Genomic DNA, 20,239 nt, shown 5'->3' with positions numbered 1-20,239 from the left:
ATGGAGAAATTACTTACCTGATAATTTTGTTTTCCTTAGTATAGACAGGTGGATTCAGTATCCTGCCCATGGCTGCTGAAGAATGGTGCCAAGGATTTTCCCATGGAGTGGATATCGATTCCAAGAGATTACGAGTAAGCCATCATCCAGTCCCTAGATCAGGGCATCTAAAATCTTACTGGAGTACAGTGCTGAGTACAGTTATGGTTATCTGTTTTTAATCGTTTTTTCGATAGTATGCCCACGGTGTCTTTTGAAGAGAATACTGAAGGGCTGAGGTCACCTCAGGGGTGTATCTAGGATGACAACATCTTCTCCATCTGCTGACAGGGGAGCATAAACCCATTGTTCCTGAGTTCATTTGTCTACACTAAGGAAAACAAAATTATCAGGTAAGTAACTTCTCCATTTATCATTTTGTGAACAGGTAAGGTAATATTTATGGTTGGCCAGCAATTAAGTGTGCCTTTCTGACCTTTTGTTTTGATAAATTTGGGCTGGTGCAACAGTTTTATGCACAAGAGCAAATCTCCAGAGGATAGAGATGAATATTCTGAGTAGTAAGAGAAAAGAATACTTCCTGGCTGAATTTCTCTAGAAGCTTAGCTTTATTTGGTTTTTGAAGTTTTTCAAAATTCCATTAGTGTAAATGCATTATAGATGTGGCTCTTTAAACAACACTGTGGTGCATGTGAAGTGTGTTGGAGACTGGCAGTCATTAATAAACAGGTAACAGTCTGGCCTGAGTTCATGATTAGTGTTAATAAATAAATATAAAATGTGGTCAGAGGTGCAGAGTTTGAATAGATATCTCTTACTGGGCATTTCCTGAATCTTTGGGCAATCAAGTTAGAAGACATCATCCCTGCGAACTATTCTGTTTTGCTTCCAGCTAAAGGATTTTAAAATGGTACTTGGGGACAGAGTGCTATGATAATGGCAGGGCTGCCATACTTGTGATAAAATTGTTTACCATTTGGTGAGCCGGGTTCCTACCTACCCTTAGAAGCTGGAACTGTTGAGGCTTTTCTCCACTAGCCTGTTGGCTTTGTAAGTGAAATACTGCACAACCAATGGTGGCTTAAGACAATGTCATCACTTTTGCTGGGACTGATGTGAAGGCTTGCTTATGCCACCTGTCTCCCACCCTTGGGTGTCTTGACTCCATAAATTGATTTTACCAATGTCATGCAAAACAATTGCATTAGAGACCAATTGTGTATTTATATTCTCAAGAGAATTAGGCCATTTCTGTTTTGTTAGGCCAGTGATCGGCCTATAAATACTCTCCCTGTTGGCTGGGGCACAGGAGGGGCTTTTATCTGAGCTGTTTTGTGTACCATACTTCTCTGACTTGCTCTAATAATAAGTGGATTGCTTTAGTCCTATTTAATTTTTATTTCTATTGCTAACAAGGGTAACTTCTCTCTAACCAACCCATTACAGAATGTTTGTCGCAAGCAACTTCTACAAGCAAGAAACCACTTCTGGGTGAGGCAAGGGAGATTTACCACATGACCAAGGGTGCAAGAGGCACAAAACCACAACTTTACATCAAATCACAAAGTGCAGTGAAGCCATATAAGGTAGACAAAGAGAGATCAGCATAAGGGTACAAGGAGTAATTACTTGCCTTCTAGAGTGTATTCCCTTTTATGAGGTCTGTGCAAAATGTTGCCTGAACGATGCATAAATAGCCAAAATGGTTCAGGAGTGAGTAAAATTGACTACTAGCTGAGATTTAGCAGCAGCTCATGCCCATATTGTTGCTGTGGAAAGATTTGATGTGAACCAGTGCCCTGCTACCAGTGCTGCAGTGATGGAGCAGTCTATAAGCAGCCGGTCCATGAGGCAGTGCCTTCGGCCTGGAGCCTGAGCTCAATCTTGCTTCTTTCCCATGTGACGACCTAATGTTCTGAGCCTCTTCCATGAAGTTCATGCCCTCTGTTCTAGTGCTGGCCAGAAATGCAGTTCCTTTACCACTACTGAAGCTTTATTTTTGTGCTCTTTTTTTCTGGTTCCAAGGGGAGGTAGCCTGTGCTAGCTCAAACATTAGCTTTCTCCCCCCTGCGTGCGCCCCCCCCCCCCCCCAAAAAAAAAGAAACCAGCCAAGTATATCTCGATGGATCTTGGCCATTGCTGTTTTATAAAATATTTCTAAGCTGGCTGAGCAACTGTGCCCTAACAACCCCCACCTCCCATTGAAATCATGTTTCACACACACTGAAATTTATAAGTACAATATATGGGGTTCTGTAATATTTTAATTATGTGAGGAACCTGCGTAATGATCACATAACCTTGCAGCAAACCCTGTTCATGATGTCTGCTCATAACTTTTAATAAAGTGGCCTGTTTTAATGTCATAGGCTGGAGCGAGGTTAAATGGAAGTAGGAATGAAAAGGTGTGAGCTCAATCTAGATGAAATAGAAGGGTGACTTAAGGTAGCAGTATATCTAACTTCTGCCTTCGGAACAAATGATAAATAGCATTGAAAAGCTGAGCTTGACAGTGGTCTAGCGCTGGTCCAGCACCTGCCCCTGTAGTGTGGGATGCCCCTTGTTCCAGTCCCCTAAGGCTGCTTAAGTCTGAACAGGGACTGAAATATTGATGGGTTGAAGTGTAACTTTGCTCCTTGATGCCATGCATGTTTTAATGATGTGATATTGATATTTTTAATCTATAAGTAAATTGCTTTGACATAGTGTATGGTAAGTGATATAATCAGAGTTAATAAACTAAACAAGGAGTGAGGGTGCATGAATAGCATGCTAACCACTATATGGGCTCTGAACCAGGAGACCAGACTTTGAGTCCTGCTGTTGCTCCTTGTGACCGTGGGCAAGTCACTCCCCCCCCCCCGCCTCAGATACAAACTTACGGGCCGATACACTACAGTACGCTCTGGCATCTGGACGTACTAGCTTTACCCCTTATTCAGTAAGGGGTAATAGTGCGTCCAACCCACCGAACCTAATAGCGCCCGCAACATGCAAGTGCATGTTGCGGGCGCTATTAGGTATTCCCGGGCGATTCAGAAAGCAAAATGTGCAGCCAAGCCGCACATTTTGCTTTCAGAAATTAGCGCCTACCCAAAGGTAGGCGCTAATTTCTGCTGGCACCCTCTGACTTAATACCATAGTGATATTAAGTCGGAGGTCCCAAAAGTTTAAAAAAGTAAAAAAAAAAAATGTAAAAGTGGGCCTGTGGGTGGAGGCTCGAGAACCGGATGCTCAATTTTGCTGGTGTCCGGTTGCCGAACCTGTGCCTGTCAGCGGGCTTGAGAACCGATGCCGGCAAACCTGCTGCTTCCGTCAAAAAAAGAGGTGCTAGGGAGGTGCTAGTGTCCCTAGCGCCTCTTTTTAGCAGCGGCCCTAATTAAAATAAATTAAAATACTGAATTGCACGCACAGGAGAGTGGCCTGTGTGCGCACTGGGCGAGCAGGCGCTCGCCCACTCTCCTGCAATTTTACTGTATTGGCCCGTTAGATTGTAAGCCCTCTGTGGATAGGGAAATACCTACAGTACCTGCATGTAATCCACTTTGCAGTGCTAAAACAAAGTGCAACAAGCATATAAATCTAAATAAATAGTCCAGCCCTATGTGTGCAGAGCGGGTGCAGAGAGAGAGTGAACCTTCACAGCTGCAGTAACATTGGTGGTTCTTGCATATTCATGTGATGATGTCATAAAACAGCTAATTCCTGGAAATTAAACCCAGCCGTGCTGTTCTAGTCTAATTTTCAAATTGTATGATAGAGATGTAAGGATCAAAACTCATACTTAATAACTACAGCCAGATTTAAAATAGCCCTGGCCTGTAGCTTCTGTGCCTGCTAAGGCAGGCACAGAAGCTACAGGCCAGGGCTATTTTGTGCCTTAGCAGGCACAGAAGCAAAGTAATACCTAGAGCAGGCGTGGCCAGGTTTGCAGGATATCCATGAGCTAGGTTTACATGTACTGAAGGCAATGTCCGCCCACATGATTTCATTTATATTCAGTGCAGGTATCCTTAAAACCTGCCTTGTGTGTGGTTCTCAGTAAGGAGTTGGCCACCCAAGAGAGTGATAAAGATTACAACAAAATTACCAAATAGGAAAGTGACGGGTTAAGGACTGTATAAGAACTAGGGTAAGCCTGGTGTTTTGGTGCTGGTCCAATTAACTGTAGAGCGCCCTCTACCTTACGGGTTGAGTTGCAGCCGCCACCGATCTCTACCCCCCCCCCCCCCCCCCCGCCCCCGATTCTTCTGTGGAGCAGGGGCGCCCTCCCCACCCTCTTTCTCCCCAGTACAAAGCTGGCCCTCTAGTTTCCAAAATAAAGAATCTCCGTTAATTTGATGCAACGTCCTCCAAAAGCTACAGATGTGAAAATGAGTCCATTCCTCCCTCACCTCTCTCCAGCACAAACTAAACTCCATTGTTCTTCACCCATGTAGTGCGATGCTGATCGTTTGCAGCCACTTGAGTGCAACAGGCAGGCAGCGCGTTAGGTTTCTAACATGCATCCTCCCCCCTTCTCCCTGAACTTGAGGCTGTTATTCATGTTCTTTCTCTGGCCCGTTTGGCAGCTCGGTGCCCACGTCGGACCCTCCTGGCACTCCCCGTTCAGAGCCGCTGGGGCACTGGCAGGTCCCCGGGAGCTCAGCCTGCGTCCTGGATTTTTGTGCGCGTGAATGTTAGAAACTGGAAGGAGCGCACCCCGAGCTGCAGCGAGAAGGGGGGTGGCTCGCAACCCTCGCCTGCTTTTAATTAACCTCCAGTGCAACTTTTTCCCTTCCTGTAGTAAAACGGTTCCCACTATTCGGGGGGGAGAGGGGGGGGGGAAGCTGATGATATCTTTGCTAGGACCCTCCTTTTTTTTTTTCTTTCTTCCCTTCCCCTGGTGGCGTCAGAGGAGAGACATTGCGCCAAGAGCAGTGACTTCCAGGATATGATCAAACCTTCGGAGAGTATAAATACGGCCGGGAGCCCCCCACCCCGAGCCAACCTGCAGGAGCAGAGCGCAGCAGGCAAGCACTGCCCCCCCCCGACCCCTGCTCAGCAGCGCGCGCCTTTCTCTGCAGGACGCTGAGGAAGTGAAAGTGCTTGGCATATTTTGAGAGGTAAGGGAATCTTATTTTTTTTTTTTCCTACCGGTTTCTGCTGATCATGAAAAAGGATTAAAATGCTATAATAATAATCACATTTCCCAGCACAGGTATATAAATAAAACAAAAATAAGGCGTAGATGTCATACATTTGGGAGGTACTCGTTTTAAGGGAGGAAAGCACACGTCGAAGCTCGGAAGAACTTGCTTGGTAGGGGCAGAAAGTAGCATTTTCGCTCCGGAATGTGCCTGGGGGGGGGGGGTCCATGAAACTCATTGCTGGCGAACACAGGGGGAAGGTAAGAAAGGCTGAATTCACGGTGGGGATGGGCGTGAGAGCTGCTCGTAGGGCTTCCCAAGGATCAGGTGCTAGAATCTCCTCCTTCTGGTCCCTCGGTCGGGATGGGACGAGAGCATCCCCTTTTCCCCGAATAAAGCTGTTCAAATCCCCCCTCCTCCACGGCTTGCCTTGGATTTTTCAAATCATTTCATTGTCTGGTGGATCCTCTTCCCACCCCCAGCCTAAGTGCTTAGGACTCTTTTCTATAAGTGTGTATAGAGCTTGAAAGGGATTACTACTAGGTCCCTGTTTATTTCCATTTCATTTTGTTCTTAAAGCCCCTTTAAATTGAGCAAACCATGAAGGTCACCTTTGGTTCGTCCCGGATCCTTGCTGGTTAAAGGCGGAGATGCTGAGCGCCTGCGTCTCGGGTCAGAAGGTACTGGTTCTGCAGACTTTCCTGATCTGTTCCAGATGTGAGCTGGCACAGCACCGCCGCCGTGGTACTGATTATAACCATAAAGCACTACATTCTGCTTCCAATTAGATGAAAACTCTTATTTCCTGGGGTCCAGCTGGCTCTGCGGGTGCATAACGCACGGGGGGGGGGGGGGGGTTTAGGACTCGTTCAGACTTTCACTCACTTGTCCATGTATCGAGGAATCTTCCTTCCTTTCTTTTTTTTTTTTATCAGTTCCATTCTGGACCAGACAATGCAGACCTGAAATCTGAAGGATCTGTGACTCTGCCAGACTTTTGTGCTTTGCTAGTTGCGTTTGATCTCTCTCAAGGGTAGGTCTATCCATCTGTGAGATAAGGAAGAAGGGAAAGACCAGTTTTCTTAAGGCAGCTGGATCAGGGCTCTTGTGTTTTTGCCCGTTGTTAGAAACAAACCTTTGGCGTTCCTAATATGTCAATGCCAGGGAGCCTCTAGGCTCTCTCTCTGAATCCACATTTTTTAGGAAGGAATATTTAGTTTCTGCAGAACGGATAGTCTGATTGAAATCAGAAGCCTTGGAGAGCATTTTGCTGGAAGGATGCCAGTTCCTACCCAGTAGAGAATGTTATTTTATGGCAAAATTGGAAGTGCAAATTTGGCTGGTGCTTGGGAAAGTGCAAATATTCCTGCTAAAAGCTTGCACTCATTATTTTTATCACTGCATGCAACAGTGGTCTCTGTACTGCCCAGGAACATGTGGACCAGTGCACTGGAGTCTCTTGTGGCTGAGTTTGAACCCATGCTGATAGTGACCCTGGTCAAATTATGGCATCTCTGTGTCCGTGCTTGCATAACTCTAACTGCATAATACAGTAATCCTTCTTTGCAACCAGTAGGCGAAGAGCCTTGTTGATTATAAGGATGCTAGCAATGCTACTTTTTGAACACTTCCTTGGGGGAAAAGTCTTCAGTCTCAAATAACCAAGAGAATAAGAAAGCACTTGCTTGGAGGTACTACTCAAATACAAAATGCTCAATAATTCTTCCATAAGTACTGTTGGCTGTCTTGGGATGGTTCATGTCACCATTCCCATTACATTTCTAATGCTCCAGGGATCTGATTTTGCTGACACAGAAGTATGGTTCAGCACTCTGTTTGTGTATGGTGAGATATATATACAGTGTAATCCTATCAACCTTTGGAGCTGGAGAAAGAATAGGAATGACAGGGGAATGTGTGAGTTGCCAGGATGAAGCTGTTACATTTTTAGTGAGTCCAGATGAAGTGAGAGAATTGCCTTGTTTACATATTTATAAGCATGTGATAAGGAAGGATCTCTTTCACAATCTAGTGCAGCTGATAAGACTATGGGCTGGAGGAGCCTGCAGTCTCCTGAGGCTCTGTTTATTACTGGACATGCAGTCTGTCTTTAGGCTAACCAACAACTGTCAAGGGCTTTGCTTTGGCTTTGAAGCTGCAGTTGACTTTATTCCAAAGCCTGTGAAATAATGCTTGTGAGGGTCTGATTGTCTCTGGGAGTGAACCATAAATCCAGCAGGTTAGTTCTCCCATCCAATCCCATCCCCTCTTTTCCATTTACCACAGAAAATCTGCTGACAGCTAGTGCTGTGAAGCTGCTGAGGAGCAGGGTGGCTCTTCTAACCCTGGCAAGGGTAGGGCGTACATCTGTGGTCCAAAACTGCTAAATGGTGACTCTCTGTAACTAAAGCACAAGAAAGTAGGTGAAGGATGCAAAACAAGTATCTGTTTTTTTTTTACCACAGTAAACTTGGTGCGATATTGTTAGGCAATTAGGGAGTAAACATAGGGTGACTACATCCTCCATGTCCATGAGGACAAGCTGAGTCAGTCCTGGTTTTACTTAGAGAACTCAATAGGGGAATCAGAACTGCATCTCTATGACTGCAATGGAATAAAACCAGGACTGGCTCAGCTTGTCCTGCTGGACATGGAGCTATGTGCTTACTGTAAGTCAGGAGTGGCCAGCTCCGGTCCTCAAGAGCCACAGGTCTGGTTTGTAGGATACCCACAGTGAAAATGCATGAGGTAGATTTGCGTGCATTGCCTCCACTGTATGCAAATCTATCTCATGCATACTCATTGTGGCTATCTGGCAAACCAGACCTGTCTGTGGCTCTTGAGAACCGGAGTTGGCTACCCCTGCACTAAGTAAACATAACTTTTCTTATAGATTGGAGAAAAAGTAGAGAATGCTACTGCCATTCTGCACGTACATCTGGAGCAGCAGTTCCCAAACTCGATCTTTGAGGGCCATAACCAAGTCAGGTTTTTTTAAATTTCCACAATGAATATGCATGAGATCTATTTGCATATAATGGAGGCAGTAGATGCAGATAAATCTCATGCCTGTTCATTCTGAAAATCCTGAAAACCCGACTGGGTTGTGGCCCTGGAGGACTGAGTGTAGAGACCGGTGTCTCTAGAGTGTGTGCAGCATGGGCTGCCTTGCTGCTGGGCTAGTAACCTGGGACACATTAGCCACTAGAGGTCGCACCGTCACCGGGCTGGAGTTGATCTTGGAGTATCTTTCTAGCCAGACTGATTTTCAGGATATCCATAATGAGTATGCATGATGTAGATTTGAATGCACTACCTCCATTGTATGCAAATCTATTTCATGCATGTTCACTGTGGATACTGTAAAAAAAAAACCAGACTGGCTTAGGGGGGAGGGGAGGGTACTGCAGGACTGGCTTGAGAAACAGTTCTGTGGAGCCCCTTGAGAGACCTTTTCAAGTTCACATACACTGTCATCCCTTACTCGTCAGCCCCTTGAGGTTTCGGGTTACCTCTAATGAATAAACATAAGATATATTTTTATTCATTGTCGGTAATGCAAATATATCTCATGCATATTCATTAAAGATATCCAGAATAACAAATTGACTGGGGGAAGGAGAGGGTCCAAGGGCCAGTTTGAGCATCATTGGCCCAACTTACCCTAATAGTAACAGAAGTAGGAATTAGATTAGATTTATCACTTTGATATACCGCCCTTCATCATAAATATCAGGATGAGTTACAATGCAACCATTAATTCAATAATACAAATGCACAATTGAAACATGGCAAATAAAGTTATAAAACTTAAAATCATAATGGAATCATAATTATATTTGCATAATGACTTTCATCTCAACGGGACTGCAGTGCTCTTTACAGAGAGCCGTTTAGAAGCAGGCAAGCAGACACCTGCAGTTCTCAGACCCATCAGAGCTGAGGGCACAGTCTCCTTTCACAGCACGCCAGTCTGCAAGCGACTCTGGGCTTAAGGATCTGCTGCCCTTAGGCGTGAAACATCCTGCACGCAAACTTTCTGAGCGTTACTTCCATGTGCAATGGGGTGGACATTTATGCTCCAGTAGCCAAAGGACTGCCATGTGCTTTCATTTAATCAGCCTTGCATATCCACCCCAGTAAAAACCATGTTATACTTCCTTTCTAAGCAAATGTGACATTTGTCAAAATTCCATTGCAATCACAGTTTATTGTTTTTTTTTTGTATTAAGCATCAGGACAGCTTGCACAAACTTTCCAGCCCTCAGTGCCTGGACATCATTATCTCGGAATAGCAGGGCAAGCCTAGTGCCAGCTGTTCTGTAAAATTAAATTCGGTTTCCAGGATTTATATTCCACCTTTACAAAATGGATTGATCAATCGAGATAAAAATGCAATCTAGAATATAATCAGCAAGGACATAAAGTAATAAAAATTAAAAACAAAAACCTATAAAATTCATGAACCCCCCCCCCCCCCCCCCAAGACTAATACAATAACAGAAACATCAAAATAATATGGCCTATCTAGTCTGCCCATCCCAGCTTTACAATCCCTATTACTCCCTCGGAGTATTTATCCTATGCTTTCTTGAATTCAGATACTGTCCTTGTCTCCATCACCTCCACGGGGAGGCTGTTCTGTGCATTTACTACCCTCGTTGTAAAGAAACATCTCCTTAGATTACTCCTTAGTTTATACCCCATCACATGACCTCTCATTACAGAGCTTCCTTTCCTTTAAAAGAAGCACACCTGCTGTCCCTTGGGAGGTATTTGATGTTTTTGTCATCTCTCCCCTATCCCGCCATTCCTCCGGGGTGTACATGCTTAGATCTTAAAGTCTGTCCCATTTATTTGTTTAGATTTTTTATATTTCACTTTTCGGCACTTCAAAGTGTACATCAAAGCAGATTACATTCAGGTACTATTGGTATTTCCCTATCCCTACAGGGCTTACAATCTTGTTAACCATAAGCTTTAGAATGAAAAGCAGTAGTTAGGGCCACACAAGGCCTTACCATCTACCAGCTCTTTACCACTACGCTCTGGGCCTGTCCCAAACGTTTTTAAATTGTGTGACAGTTTTGGTCGCTAATCTTTCTGCCAGTAAGGTGCTCCAGGCACCATCAACCATCCTCTCAGTAAAGAAATGCCAGCTGCCTCCTTCCCTCTATCTCAACGTGGTCATTAAAAAAAAAAAACTGCTTAAGAGCATGAACTACTCATGTTCTCCCTTAAAATGAAAGTGCACTGAAGCGGCTGCCAAGTTGCGGGGTGACGGCTATAAAGGAATAGTGGGACGTGGAAGGAAATAAAAGAGGTGGGTACTAGGGATATGCAGGGGGAAAATGGTTTTCATTTTTCGGTTCGTTTTTGGGAGGTTATTTTTCCCCCATAAATTTCAGTTCATGGATTGCTTGATTCCTTTCATTTGGGTGAAAAAAAATGAATCCAAGCAATTAAAAAAAAAAAAAAGGCCAAAAGATGAAAAGGAGCCCTCCTTCCCACCCTTCTGGAAAAATGCCAGGGCGTAGGATTTACCTGTTCCAGTGGGGATCCGCCATCTCAGATTAGGCCAAAGCCTAAAATGACGGGGTCCTCTGGGGTCGTGCCAGAGTTAATTAACTCTGGCGCATTCACCTGAGCAGATGGCGCTATTTTGATGTACGGTAATTGCCCTAGGCCAGAATCATTATTTTAAAACTAAGCAAAATGAATGAATAAGGTTTGTTTCATTCGGGGTTTGATTCATTTCAGGGCCCTCTGACTGAAACGAATTAGCCTTATTCGTCATGTTTTGCAGTTTTTGTTTTAAATGAATGCACATTCCTAGTAGGTACTCGGGGTATGGTGCACAGGACTTCCACACTGAAGTCCCTTTCCTAATAGTTTCCTCTGACAAAAAAACTCCTATTAATTCGGCAAGTTTCAGTTCATGTTGATGCCTGGTTTTATCCCATTACTTGCATGGATTTGGTAGTTCTGAATCCCCCCCCATGCATGCAGCAGAGTCATAGCTTAGCTGGATCAGTAGGTACTGAGAAAATGGAACTGGTTAACAACCTACTTTGATTCCCAAATCCACTGCAATCCAGGTGACATTGCATCTCATCCAGGTTCAACTGATCTGAACCTATATTTGCCCCACTATATGCACGGTTGTAATTCTGATTTCCCTACAGTGGGTAGAACTGCATCTCCATGCATACACTGGGAGTAAAACCAGGACTGGACTTGGGTGAGGTGGCCACCATAGATCATTATAAATGACTTTATGAGCCAAAAAGCACTGCAGCGGCCATTAGAGGTGGAAGTCCAGGAGATGCATAGATAGTGAATGAAAGGGACGTGCAGACATGTACTCACAATCATGCGCATGTGCACACACGCACACTCATAATCATGCACATACACATTCAGAATTATACGTATATGCACACACACACACACAGATATATATATATATATATAGAGAAGGTTGAATGCCATGCCCTAGGTGACACAAGAGAGAGGCATGGGGAGCTTAAGCTGTCATGCCAATAAAGTTTCCAGAATCTGAGGGAGGGAGGGAGGGATGGCGAGACTCAGACTTTAACGCTCTCTTCATATTCCATCCTGACATGAGTAATAGCTCCAGGAGCTGGCCAGCATTTTCTCCCAGCTAAGCAGTGTAAAAGCATTGGTAAGAACACCTCAGTGCGTCATTCGCGGTTTGGCCCTGCCTTTGATTTGATATTGCAGCCACATTTTGTATAAACAGACAGAAGTTTTTTGGAACTGTCAGGGATTACATATACCATACCCTAAATATTTAAGGTTTACTGTGAAGGAGGTAGTTGATGTCTGGAATAGCCTATGAGCAAAAGAGAGACAGTGCCCAGAGCACCTTTGGGACAGACGTGGAGTGCGGCGACTATTGCAAGCAATTTCATGAAAAGACGAAGAACAGCATCAAACCTTGAGATACTCTTCTGAATTGAGCTATTTCCTTTTAGTACATCTTTACTGGGGGGGAGAACTTCAGTGCGGCTCCTTTGCAATGTGTGTTATTTAAAAAAAGCAACTTCCAATAGAAGTCAGAATTAGAAGGCAGTCCTTCCCGGAGACTCGGGCCTCTGCTAAAGTTACTCACTGATCAAATGTATTCAGTAAATCTGTTTGGCTCATACAGCTTCCAAGACCTCAAGGTGGCTCAGTACATTTCACAGTATATAGAAACATAGAAATGACGGCAGAAGAAGACCAAATGGTCCATCCAGTCTGCCCAGCAAGCTTTTACACTTATTTTTTTTTCATACTTTTCTGTTACTCTTGTCCCTTTAAATAACTTTTTTTGGTTCTATTTCCCTTCCACCCCCACCATTGTAGATAGCAGTGCTGGAGCTGCATCTAAGTGAAGTATCTAGCTAATTGGTTTGGGGTAGTAACCGCTGTAAAAAGCAAGCTACTCCCACGCTTGTTTACCCAGCCTGTGCAATTTAGTCCTTGTTGGTTGTTGTCTGAATATAAATCCTCTTTTCTTCATTCCCCCTGCCATTGAAGCAGAGATAATATTGATCACAGAAGACAAAGGATGAATCAGGCTGCTTGCTGAAGTGCTTGAATGGGTATCACCTTTGTGTACCACCATTGTAACCGGTACTTGTAGATCCTTCCTAACACAGGGGGCAAGAACAAACAGGCCCCTTTCATCCCTCCACTTCCACCTCTGCTTGGCTTCTTCGCTGAAAAGTGAAATCCCCATGGCTAGGGCTGCAGAGCTTGGAGAGATTTTCGGAGTGTATGCAGAACAGGCACGCATTCAAGACTAAGTAATTGCATGGTTTCTGGGAATCAAGAAGGAAGCTGTCTTTTGGGCAGAGCTTCGGCCCACCAGTGAAGCAGATATGCTTGCTGTCCTCTGGGTCAACACCCAGAGCGATTATGGCACGGTACCAGACACAACTGGACAACAGCTGCTTGACCTTGACCCCCTCGACATCTGCTGTCAGTTCTAAAATGCTGTTTTTGTGTTGATTTCTTTGTGCTGAATATACATAGCTTATATATTACTGGGAATATGGAGGTACATATTCACAAGAATGATAAAATTAGGGCACATGAAAAAACAGAAATAGTTTCAGGGGAAACGCTTTACAGTGCAGGATTACTGAGAATTCAGGCAGCTTGTAATTCCAAGAAGCTCTGGGGAAATTAGAATTTCTTCCCTGGAAATCCTCAGGGACACGCATCTGTATTTGTATTACAGTTGTCATTTTGTGTTTTCTCTCTCACTCCGATATATAGATTGGTGGAGAGCACAGAAGGTCTTCTGCAGAGGTCCTGTGAGCACAGCCAACGCGTCAGCCATGAGCCCTGTGCTGTCTTGGATCGCTCCACTGGGCCTGCTGTTTCTCGTGCAGGAGTCCCGGTGCTTTTTCATGTCCAATGTCACGTTCTACGAGAAGCTGCTGGGCAAGTACCCGGAGGAGGGACCCCATTCCAGAGCCAAGCGAGCCATTTCCAGATCAGACAAGGAGGAGATTTTGCAGCTGCACAACAAGCTGAGGAGTGAGGTCTACCCTGCGGCCTCTAACATGGAGTACATGGTGAGTCTGTGTGCTTTGCAGTTAAATGCTGAATGCAAGAATAGCGCTGCTTCTCAAGTTTCTCCATTTTAGGAAAAAAATCTGTAGCAAGCTCTTTCCTCAGTGTCTCCCAAGCATTTGGAAAATGCTTGCAGCAACATATTTCCTGGAGTCATTTCAGGATAAGGTGGCACTGGCGTGCTTGAGTGTGAGCCCTTTGACCTTATTACCCGTCTTCAGCATTTGAAAATACCCTGTGGTAGGCAACGCCACCTCTTCCCCTTCACGGCCTCTCTCTCTTTGCTCGCTTGCTGCTGCCCAGATTACTGCCGTGGGATACCAGGGTGGTGGTCATCCTGTGCAGTAACCATTCACTCACTGCTGGGGAAAACCCCAAAGCCAAGAGGCCCCCCCCCCCCCCCCGAGAGCTTTTCTTCACTCCAGCTGAGCCTTGTCGGTGGGCAATTTCAGCTGGGCCCTTTGCTTCGGCGTGGAGTGGGGTGGGAGCTGGAAAACATATGCAGAGCCCCTGGTGCTGCCTGTTTGACTGGATCAGCGCCTGTTGCCCTGTGGTGCATTTCCTTCTGATCACAGTGACCTCTGCACCCATTGTGGCATCCTGCGGACGGGTTAGCCGGGTGTGTTCTGGAAACGCCCAGGGAAAGCATCTGATGGGATAACCTGGGTTTTTTTTTTTTTTTTACCCCCCAGAGCGACTAACGTTCTGCTGCTGCTGCCCTTCCATTGCTCTGCTCCCAAGCCTCCCGTCTGCTCAAGAACATGGCTCTAAAATTGCTATTTTTTACCTGGCTTTCACTCACCCGAGGGACTCCCACACACACTTCGCCTGCTTAGGATGCCTAAATAGTACCAGTTTTGGGGTTCTCAAATGTTGTGCAGTGTGGCATAAGATATGGTGAAGCCCTGGCATGCCCGGCCAGTTCCGCTGGCTCTCAAGAGACACAGCCTCCACGTAATAGCGATGCTTCCTGATCCCAGAGCCCGCCAGCTTGGTAACTCCTGATGTTTGACCCTTGATGCCCTCTGAGTTCATGCAGGGCTTTTCCACCACTGCATCTCCGTATGTGCCTATATACAATTTCTAACACCAACACTGGTCTGGCTGACTCAACATTCCTCAAAGTACTCACGCCTGAGCATTTATTTGTTTGTGGTGACCCAGAAAGAGGAAGTGAACCCTGCAGTAATGCAACCAATTATGTTTCATTATGTAGAACAAATCCTAAAATGCTTTCAGCTCCCAAACCAAACACTTTCAAAAAGATTCAGATGTTAGAGGGCGGAAGGTGTTTCTTTTCCTTTTAAGACAATTTGGCAACTATTATTCTGGCTCTCACATTTGGAGTCATGGAAGTAGTTGACTTTTAGCAGTGAAAATGTAACTAATTTGTTGGCACCACCCGTAAGTCACTGTAAGATTTAGGCTGGCACCACTCCTCGTGCTGTTACATGACATGGCAGAGGACGGGGAGGAAAGGGTAGGCAAAGAGCGAGAGGAAGGAGGAGAGGAGGCGAGCGAGGGTGAGGAGAGGAGCCTTTTGCCATATGCTTGGAACCTTTTTTTCTTTATTTAAGAGCAACCTTTGTGCACATATTGCTTCTGCAATTCCGCGTCTTCCTAAATTGTATGAATCCTCATGCAAACTTTAATTTTGCAGTCTGTACAAGAGACGGCTCTGCTCTGCACCCATCTTTCTCCTCCCCCCCCCCTCCAAAAAAAAGGCGGCAAAGTAAAACTAATAACAATAGGTAAAACGTCATTAATGGGGAATTTCAGACGCCGACATGTGAATCTTGGCAGGCCGCGCTTTACCATGCCAGCTCTCTTTCTGATGTCGGCCTTCAGACAGTCTTCTGACGGGGTCGCTGAGAAATCCCATGCTGAAAGCTGAAATTCTTCCATTTCTCCCTAGGTCGGGGCTGGGCGTAGGAGCACCGGCACCCACTCAGCTGAAAAATAAAATCAGTGAGAGAGGAATGCAGTCATCATTTTTACAAGGTTACTTGTTCAGTTTCTGCTACTTTCTGATGTAAAATACATAAGTAAATAATAAAAAGAACAAATCCCTGGCAGGCAGGATCCTTCCCTCTGTTGACGCACAGACTAGCCAAAGGCTGGAGATTGTAGGGGCGTGCATGGGAAAATCTTTAGCATCATTTTCCGGTTTCCATTTTTTTCCCCCTGATTTGTGGTGGTTTTTTCTGCGTTTTAGCACATGCTAAAATTCGTTAACAAAACGAAAATGTTTCTTTTTTTTTTTGTTTCAGATTGGATACAACACAAAATGAAACTGTAAATGTCCTTGGTGTTTTCATTGTTATGATAAATGATTGCATATCCCCAGTAGATTACTGAGGGGGGTGGGGGTGCGATACCTGCGTGTCTACTGACACCCACTAATAATGCCACCGCTCTGTACATAGCTGAACACTGAAAGCCATAGAAATAGCAGTTTTATTAGCTGCCTCACCCTCACAATCGGGCCGATTCAGTAAAATGCGCGGGAGAGCCGGCGCTCCGAGGCGAGCGCCAGCTCTTCCGACGCACGCCCAGGCCACTCTCCTGGGCGCGCAATTCTGTGTGCAAATGAGGGCCCGCGGTAAAAAGGAGGCGCTAGGGACACTAGCGCGTACCTAGCACCTCCTTATTGGCAGAAGCAGCAGCTGTCAGCGGGTTTGACAGCCGACGCTTAATTTTACTGGTGTCGGTTGTCGAACCCGCTGACAGCCACGGATTCGGAAAACAGATGCCAGCAAAATTGAGCGTCCATTTTTCGGGCCGCGGGCAGATTTTTTTTTTTTTAAAGATTTTTTATTTCTTTTTATTTTTGGGGTCTCCGACTTAATATCGCTGTGATATTGTCGGAGGGTGTACAGAAAAGCATTTTTTTCTGCTTTTCTATACACTTTCCTGGTGTCGGCCGAAATTGACTCCTGCCTTTGGGCAGGCGTTAATTTCTGAGAGTAAAATGTGCGGCTTGGCTGCACATTTTACTTTCTGTACCGTGCGGGACTAACTAATAGCGCAAATGCATGTTGATGAACCTATTAGTTTCGGGGGGGTTGGACGCGCGTTTTCTACACGCTATTACCCCTTACTGTATAAGGGGTAATTATAGCTCGTGGAAAACGCGCATCCAAACGGGGTCTAACGGTGCTCTCGGCCTGAGCGCACCCTACTGAATCGGCCTGAATGTTTTTTCACTTCAGTAACAGCATTGTTACAAATCAGCAATGGATAGTGCTTGTCTGTAGCACTATACTCCTACGGAGTTTTAATTTTCGGCTGATATGTTTTTATAGGTGTTGCATATACTGTTTATGTGTTTTAATTGGTTATGAATGTAAATTCTGTTATCTGCACTGCACAATATATAGGAAGCAGTGGAATATAAACATGTTTAAATAAATAAATATATGTTGTGATGGGGAAGATTACTTAACTCTGAGTCAAGGCCATGCCTAGGAAGCCATCTTACATTCCCTCTTTCTCTGCCTTCCTCTCTGCATTAGGGTAAATCCATTTTGTCTGGCTGAGCCTCAGTTTACTCTGCAGTAATTAGATAATGATAATAGTGGAAGGCCCAGGGAGAGTAATTTTCTAAAGGGACTTCTGCAGGGAAAACTTTACGTGCAGAAATGGCCTTTTACAAAATTGCCCACCCGAAACCTACGCACGCACGTTTGCTGGTAAGTTTACCCAGACTGACTGGAGACATTCTCCAGGGTGGAACTGGGAAGGGCTTGCACTTCGGGGCATGGATCGTAGAAAAGCCTGCCTGTAAATTTTCCAGGGAAATGTGTGTGGACGTTTTAGCTGGCGTAACTCCTGTGGATAGATCTGGTGAGATGGTTTTCAGAGTGGGCTTTGAAAATTTGCTACAACGTAACGCAGGCTTTTGCCGGCTTTCTTATGCGGGCTGTTTGAAGGTGACCCTAGGGGGGGGTAATTTTGTAACATTGCCCATAAATTAGTTGGCAAGTATGTGAACAAGTCATCTCTGAAAACCATCCTAGCAAATCTACCCCACCCGCGCACAGACCTGCGAAACTGTGCAAGGAATGCTTTCGGGAACGAATGAACGACCTTCCCAGTCCCAACCCTGGGAATGCCTCCGGTCGCTTTGGCTAACTTTCGGTGCAAACGTGGACATACTCGCACACGTTTCCTGCACGTGGGGCAGGCAGTTTGGTAAAAGAGCATTTCTGAGGGTAAAACGGTGATGTTTGAACAATTAGCCCCCCAAGGCTTTCTTTCCTCCCATTCTGCGTCTATGGGAAAAGAGCTGAATGAATCGGAGCCTTGTGCTGACTTTCCTGCTGCCTGCTCCCTAGCTGTCAGCCAGCGGGGTTCATCCCTGCAAGTCAGGAGGGACCGAATCTGCCTTTCTTTAGGAAAAAAAAAAGCACTCTTCCTTTGCAGATGTAAGTAAGGAGGCTCCAAATCTGAGCAAGTGAAGAGGTGACTTCGTTCTGAGAAAGTTAAACACAGAATGGTGTAAAAATGCCCAATATATTTTCATTGGCCTGGGCCATAAAACAGTTGAAATTAGTCAGCATTGGCTGCCCCTGCTTGTGTTTGCTTTGCAGGGGATAGAAATGTTTTATGTTTCTCCTTGCTGAATGTGCTCTTCTAGTGGTTTTATGGGAGATTTAGGGCAAATGAAAGGACCTTATATCCTGCACACACTAAAAATAGAAGCGTTGAATTAAAAACTGCTCCCTGGAAAAGTTACAATCGACCTCTTCTTTCTTCAGGTCCTGAGCTGATATTACCTTATCCATCTTGTGTGGACTCAACTGGAATCAAAACATCTATCTCAGTTAATTCCTCCGATTCCAGCAAGATGGTTTTTCCCTCACTGCTGTCATGTCGGATGTATTTCTTGAGATGGGGCAAATAATCCCCTTCCATAAGAACATGCCATACTGGGTCAGACCAAGGGTCCATCAAGCCCAGCATCCTGTTTCCAACAGTGGCCAATCCAGGCCATAAGAACCTGGCAAGTACCCATCCACTCCCCAGCATCCCCTGTGCTTGCTAACCATAAAAACCTGTGCTACAATAATGAAAGCATAAGGTCACATCATGGAAAAGTACATAGGATCTAACTCTTGGCAAACCCTATTGAAATGTTTGCCATGAGGGATTATTGCCTCAGGTCCCGAATTTATAGGCATCTCTGACCTCAAGTAACTCCAAGAAATCTAAAAGTCACTGAGGAGGTGCAGTGCATTTACCCAGCACGACCTAAAAGTTTAGCTTGGATGAAGCAACTCAGCCAACAACATGCTAATCCACAGATGATACTGTGTTGATAAATTTAGAATGTGCTTTGCCAAAGTGGTCGATTAAAGGGAACACGTTGGAAGGGAGGGAGGACATGAAAATTAGAGAGAGACAGGAATACAAAAATCAGATTGTTTGTCTCCTAACTATTTCAGGACAACAGAGAAAAAGAGGATTAGAAACGGATGTTCTGTGTTCAAGGAACGTTAGCTGCTCGAATGGTGCCTGGCAGACCATGTTATCGGCCACATGTGAAGAATGAACATCCTTAAATTATGACTAAATGACTCAAAGCTTGTGACCCGACGTGTGCTGTATAAAGTACAGTAGTACTGTTACTGGACAGGAGCCAAACATGGAACAGTGCATGGTGGAAAGCACTTATTACAGTTATGCAATAAGTTGTGAGGGAGTTGACTTAAAAGCACTTGGTAGCAGGGCTGCCCAACTTCCATCCTTGGGGAACAATGAAAGAAGATGGATTTCCAGATATCCAGTGAGCAGCTTGGCAAATTGGCATGGCTCTTGTTTCAATTAAATAAGTTCTAACCAGATTAGTCTCCGTGTGTGAAAACCAGGCAGTGGCAGCTCTAGGAGAGTGCTATATAGCCTTCCATTCTGTGGCTGCAGTCCACTGAGGCAAATTAGGTAATCTTCAGGATTTATCAACTCGGAATAAAGCTCACAATTAGGTGCTGGAAGGGGAGACTGGCTCCTGCTTCTTGGAAGCCCCTTGATAAATTGTTTTTTTGATAACAAGGAGTGGAGCACAGCTGGTGAGAGCCCTAAGGATAAGGAATTGGCAGCAAGTCACTGGTAGTCCCTATCTGGCCAGTACATGTGGGAACAGAATTAGGGGAGATTACTGGACTAGTCCAAGAAAAGGAGGCGTTTGCTGGCTGAGCAGTGGGCCCTCTGTTTTATTTTATAGATTTCTTATCTCTGGCCCTGACAGCAGCACATTGCAGGGAGGTGGTTTTTCTGTAGGGACTCAAAGGTCTTCCAGAGATTGACAAAATCTGTTGTGCGGGGGACGAACAAGTTAATTAGATGTCTCCGGACCTTCAAGGGCCAGCTGAATTGGTCCTAATGTTAAGGTTAAATGCTAGTAAAAAAAAAGATCAATCAAGGCCAATATGAAGTAACTTTTTATTGGACTGTATCGATACATTCTTGACTAGGTTTTGGGTGTTAACACTCCCGTCATAGGGTCAAAACAAAATAAGCAG

At 45.0% G+C, this 20,239-nt stretch overlaps 1 protein-coding gene across 1 annotated transcript in view; it reads left to right on the top strand.

The window, feature by feature from the left end:
- Positions 1-4,906: 4,906 nt before the first annotated feature.
- The window catches only part of CRISPLD2 (cysteine rich secretory protein LCCL domain containing 2), an 82,611-nt gene continuing 67,278 nt past the window's right edge, over positions 4,907-20,239 (top strand). Inside the window, exons 1-2 of the mRNA XM_029608087.1 lie at positions 4,907-5,105; positions 13,419-13,720. Of these exons, the coding sequence (XP_029463947.1) occupies positions 13,481-13,720 (240 nt within the window). The 5' untranslated portion in view covers positions 4,907-5,105; positions 13,419-13,480. The remainder of the gene's footprint in view (positions 5,106-13,418; positions 13,721-20,239) is intronic.

This window comes from Rhinatrema bivittatum, chromosome 7 (genome assembly GCF_901001135.1).
Source record: "Rhinatrema bivittatum chromosome 7, aRhiBiv1.1, whole genome shotgun sequence".
In the NCBI taxonomy this organism is placed as follows: domain Eukaryota; kingdom Metazoa; phylum Chordata; class Amphibia; order Gymnophiona; family Rhinatrematidae; genus Rhinatrema; species Rhinatrema bivittatum.
The sequence above is the reverse complement of the archived record's forward strand: the minus strand, read 5'-3'. Positions and strand labels throughout refer to the sequence as shown.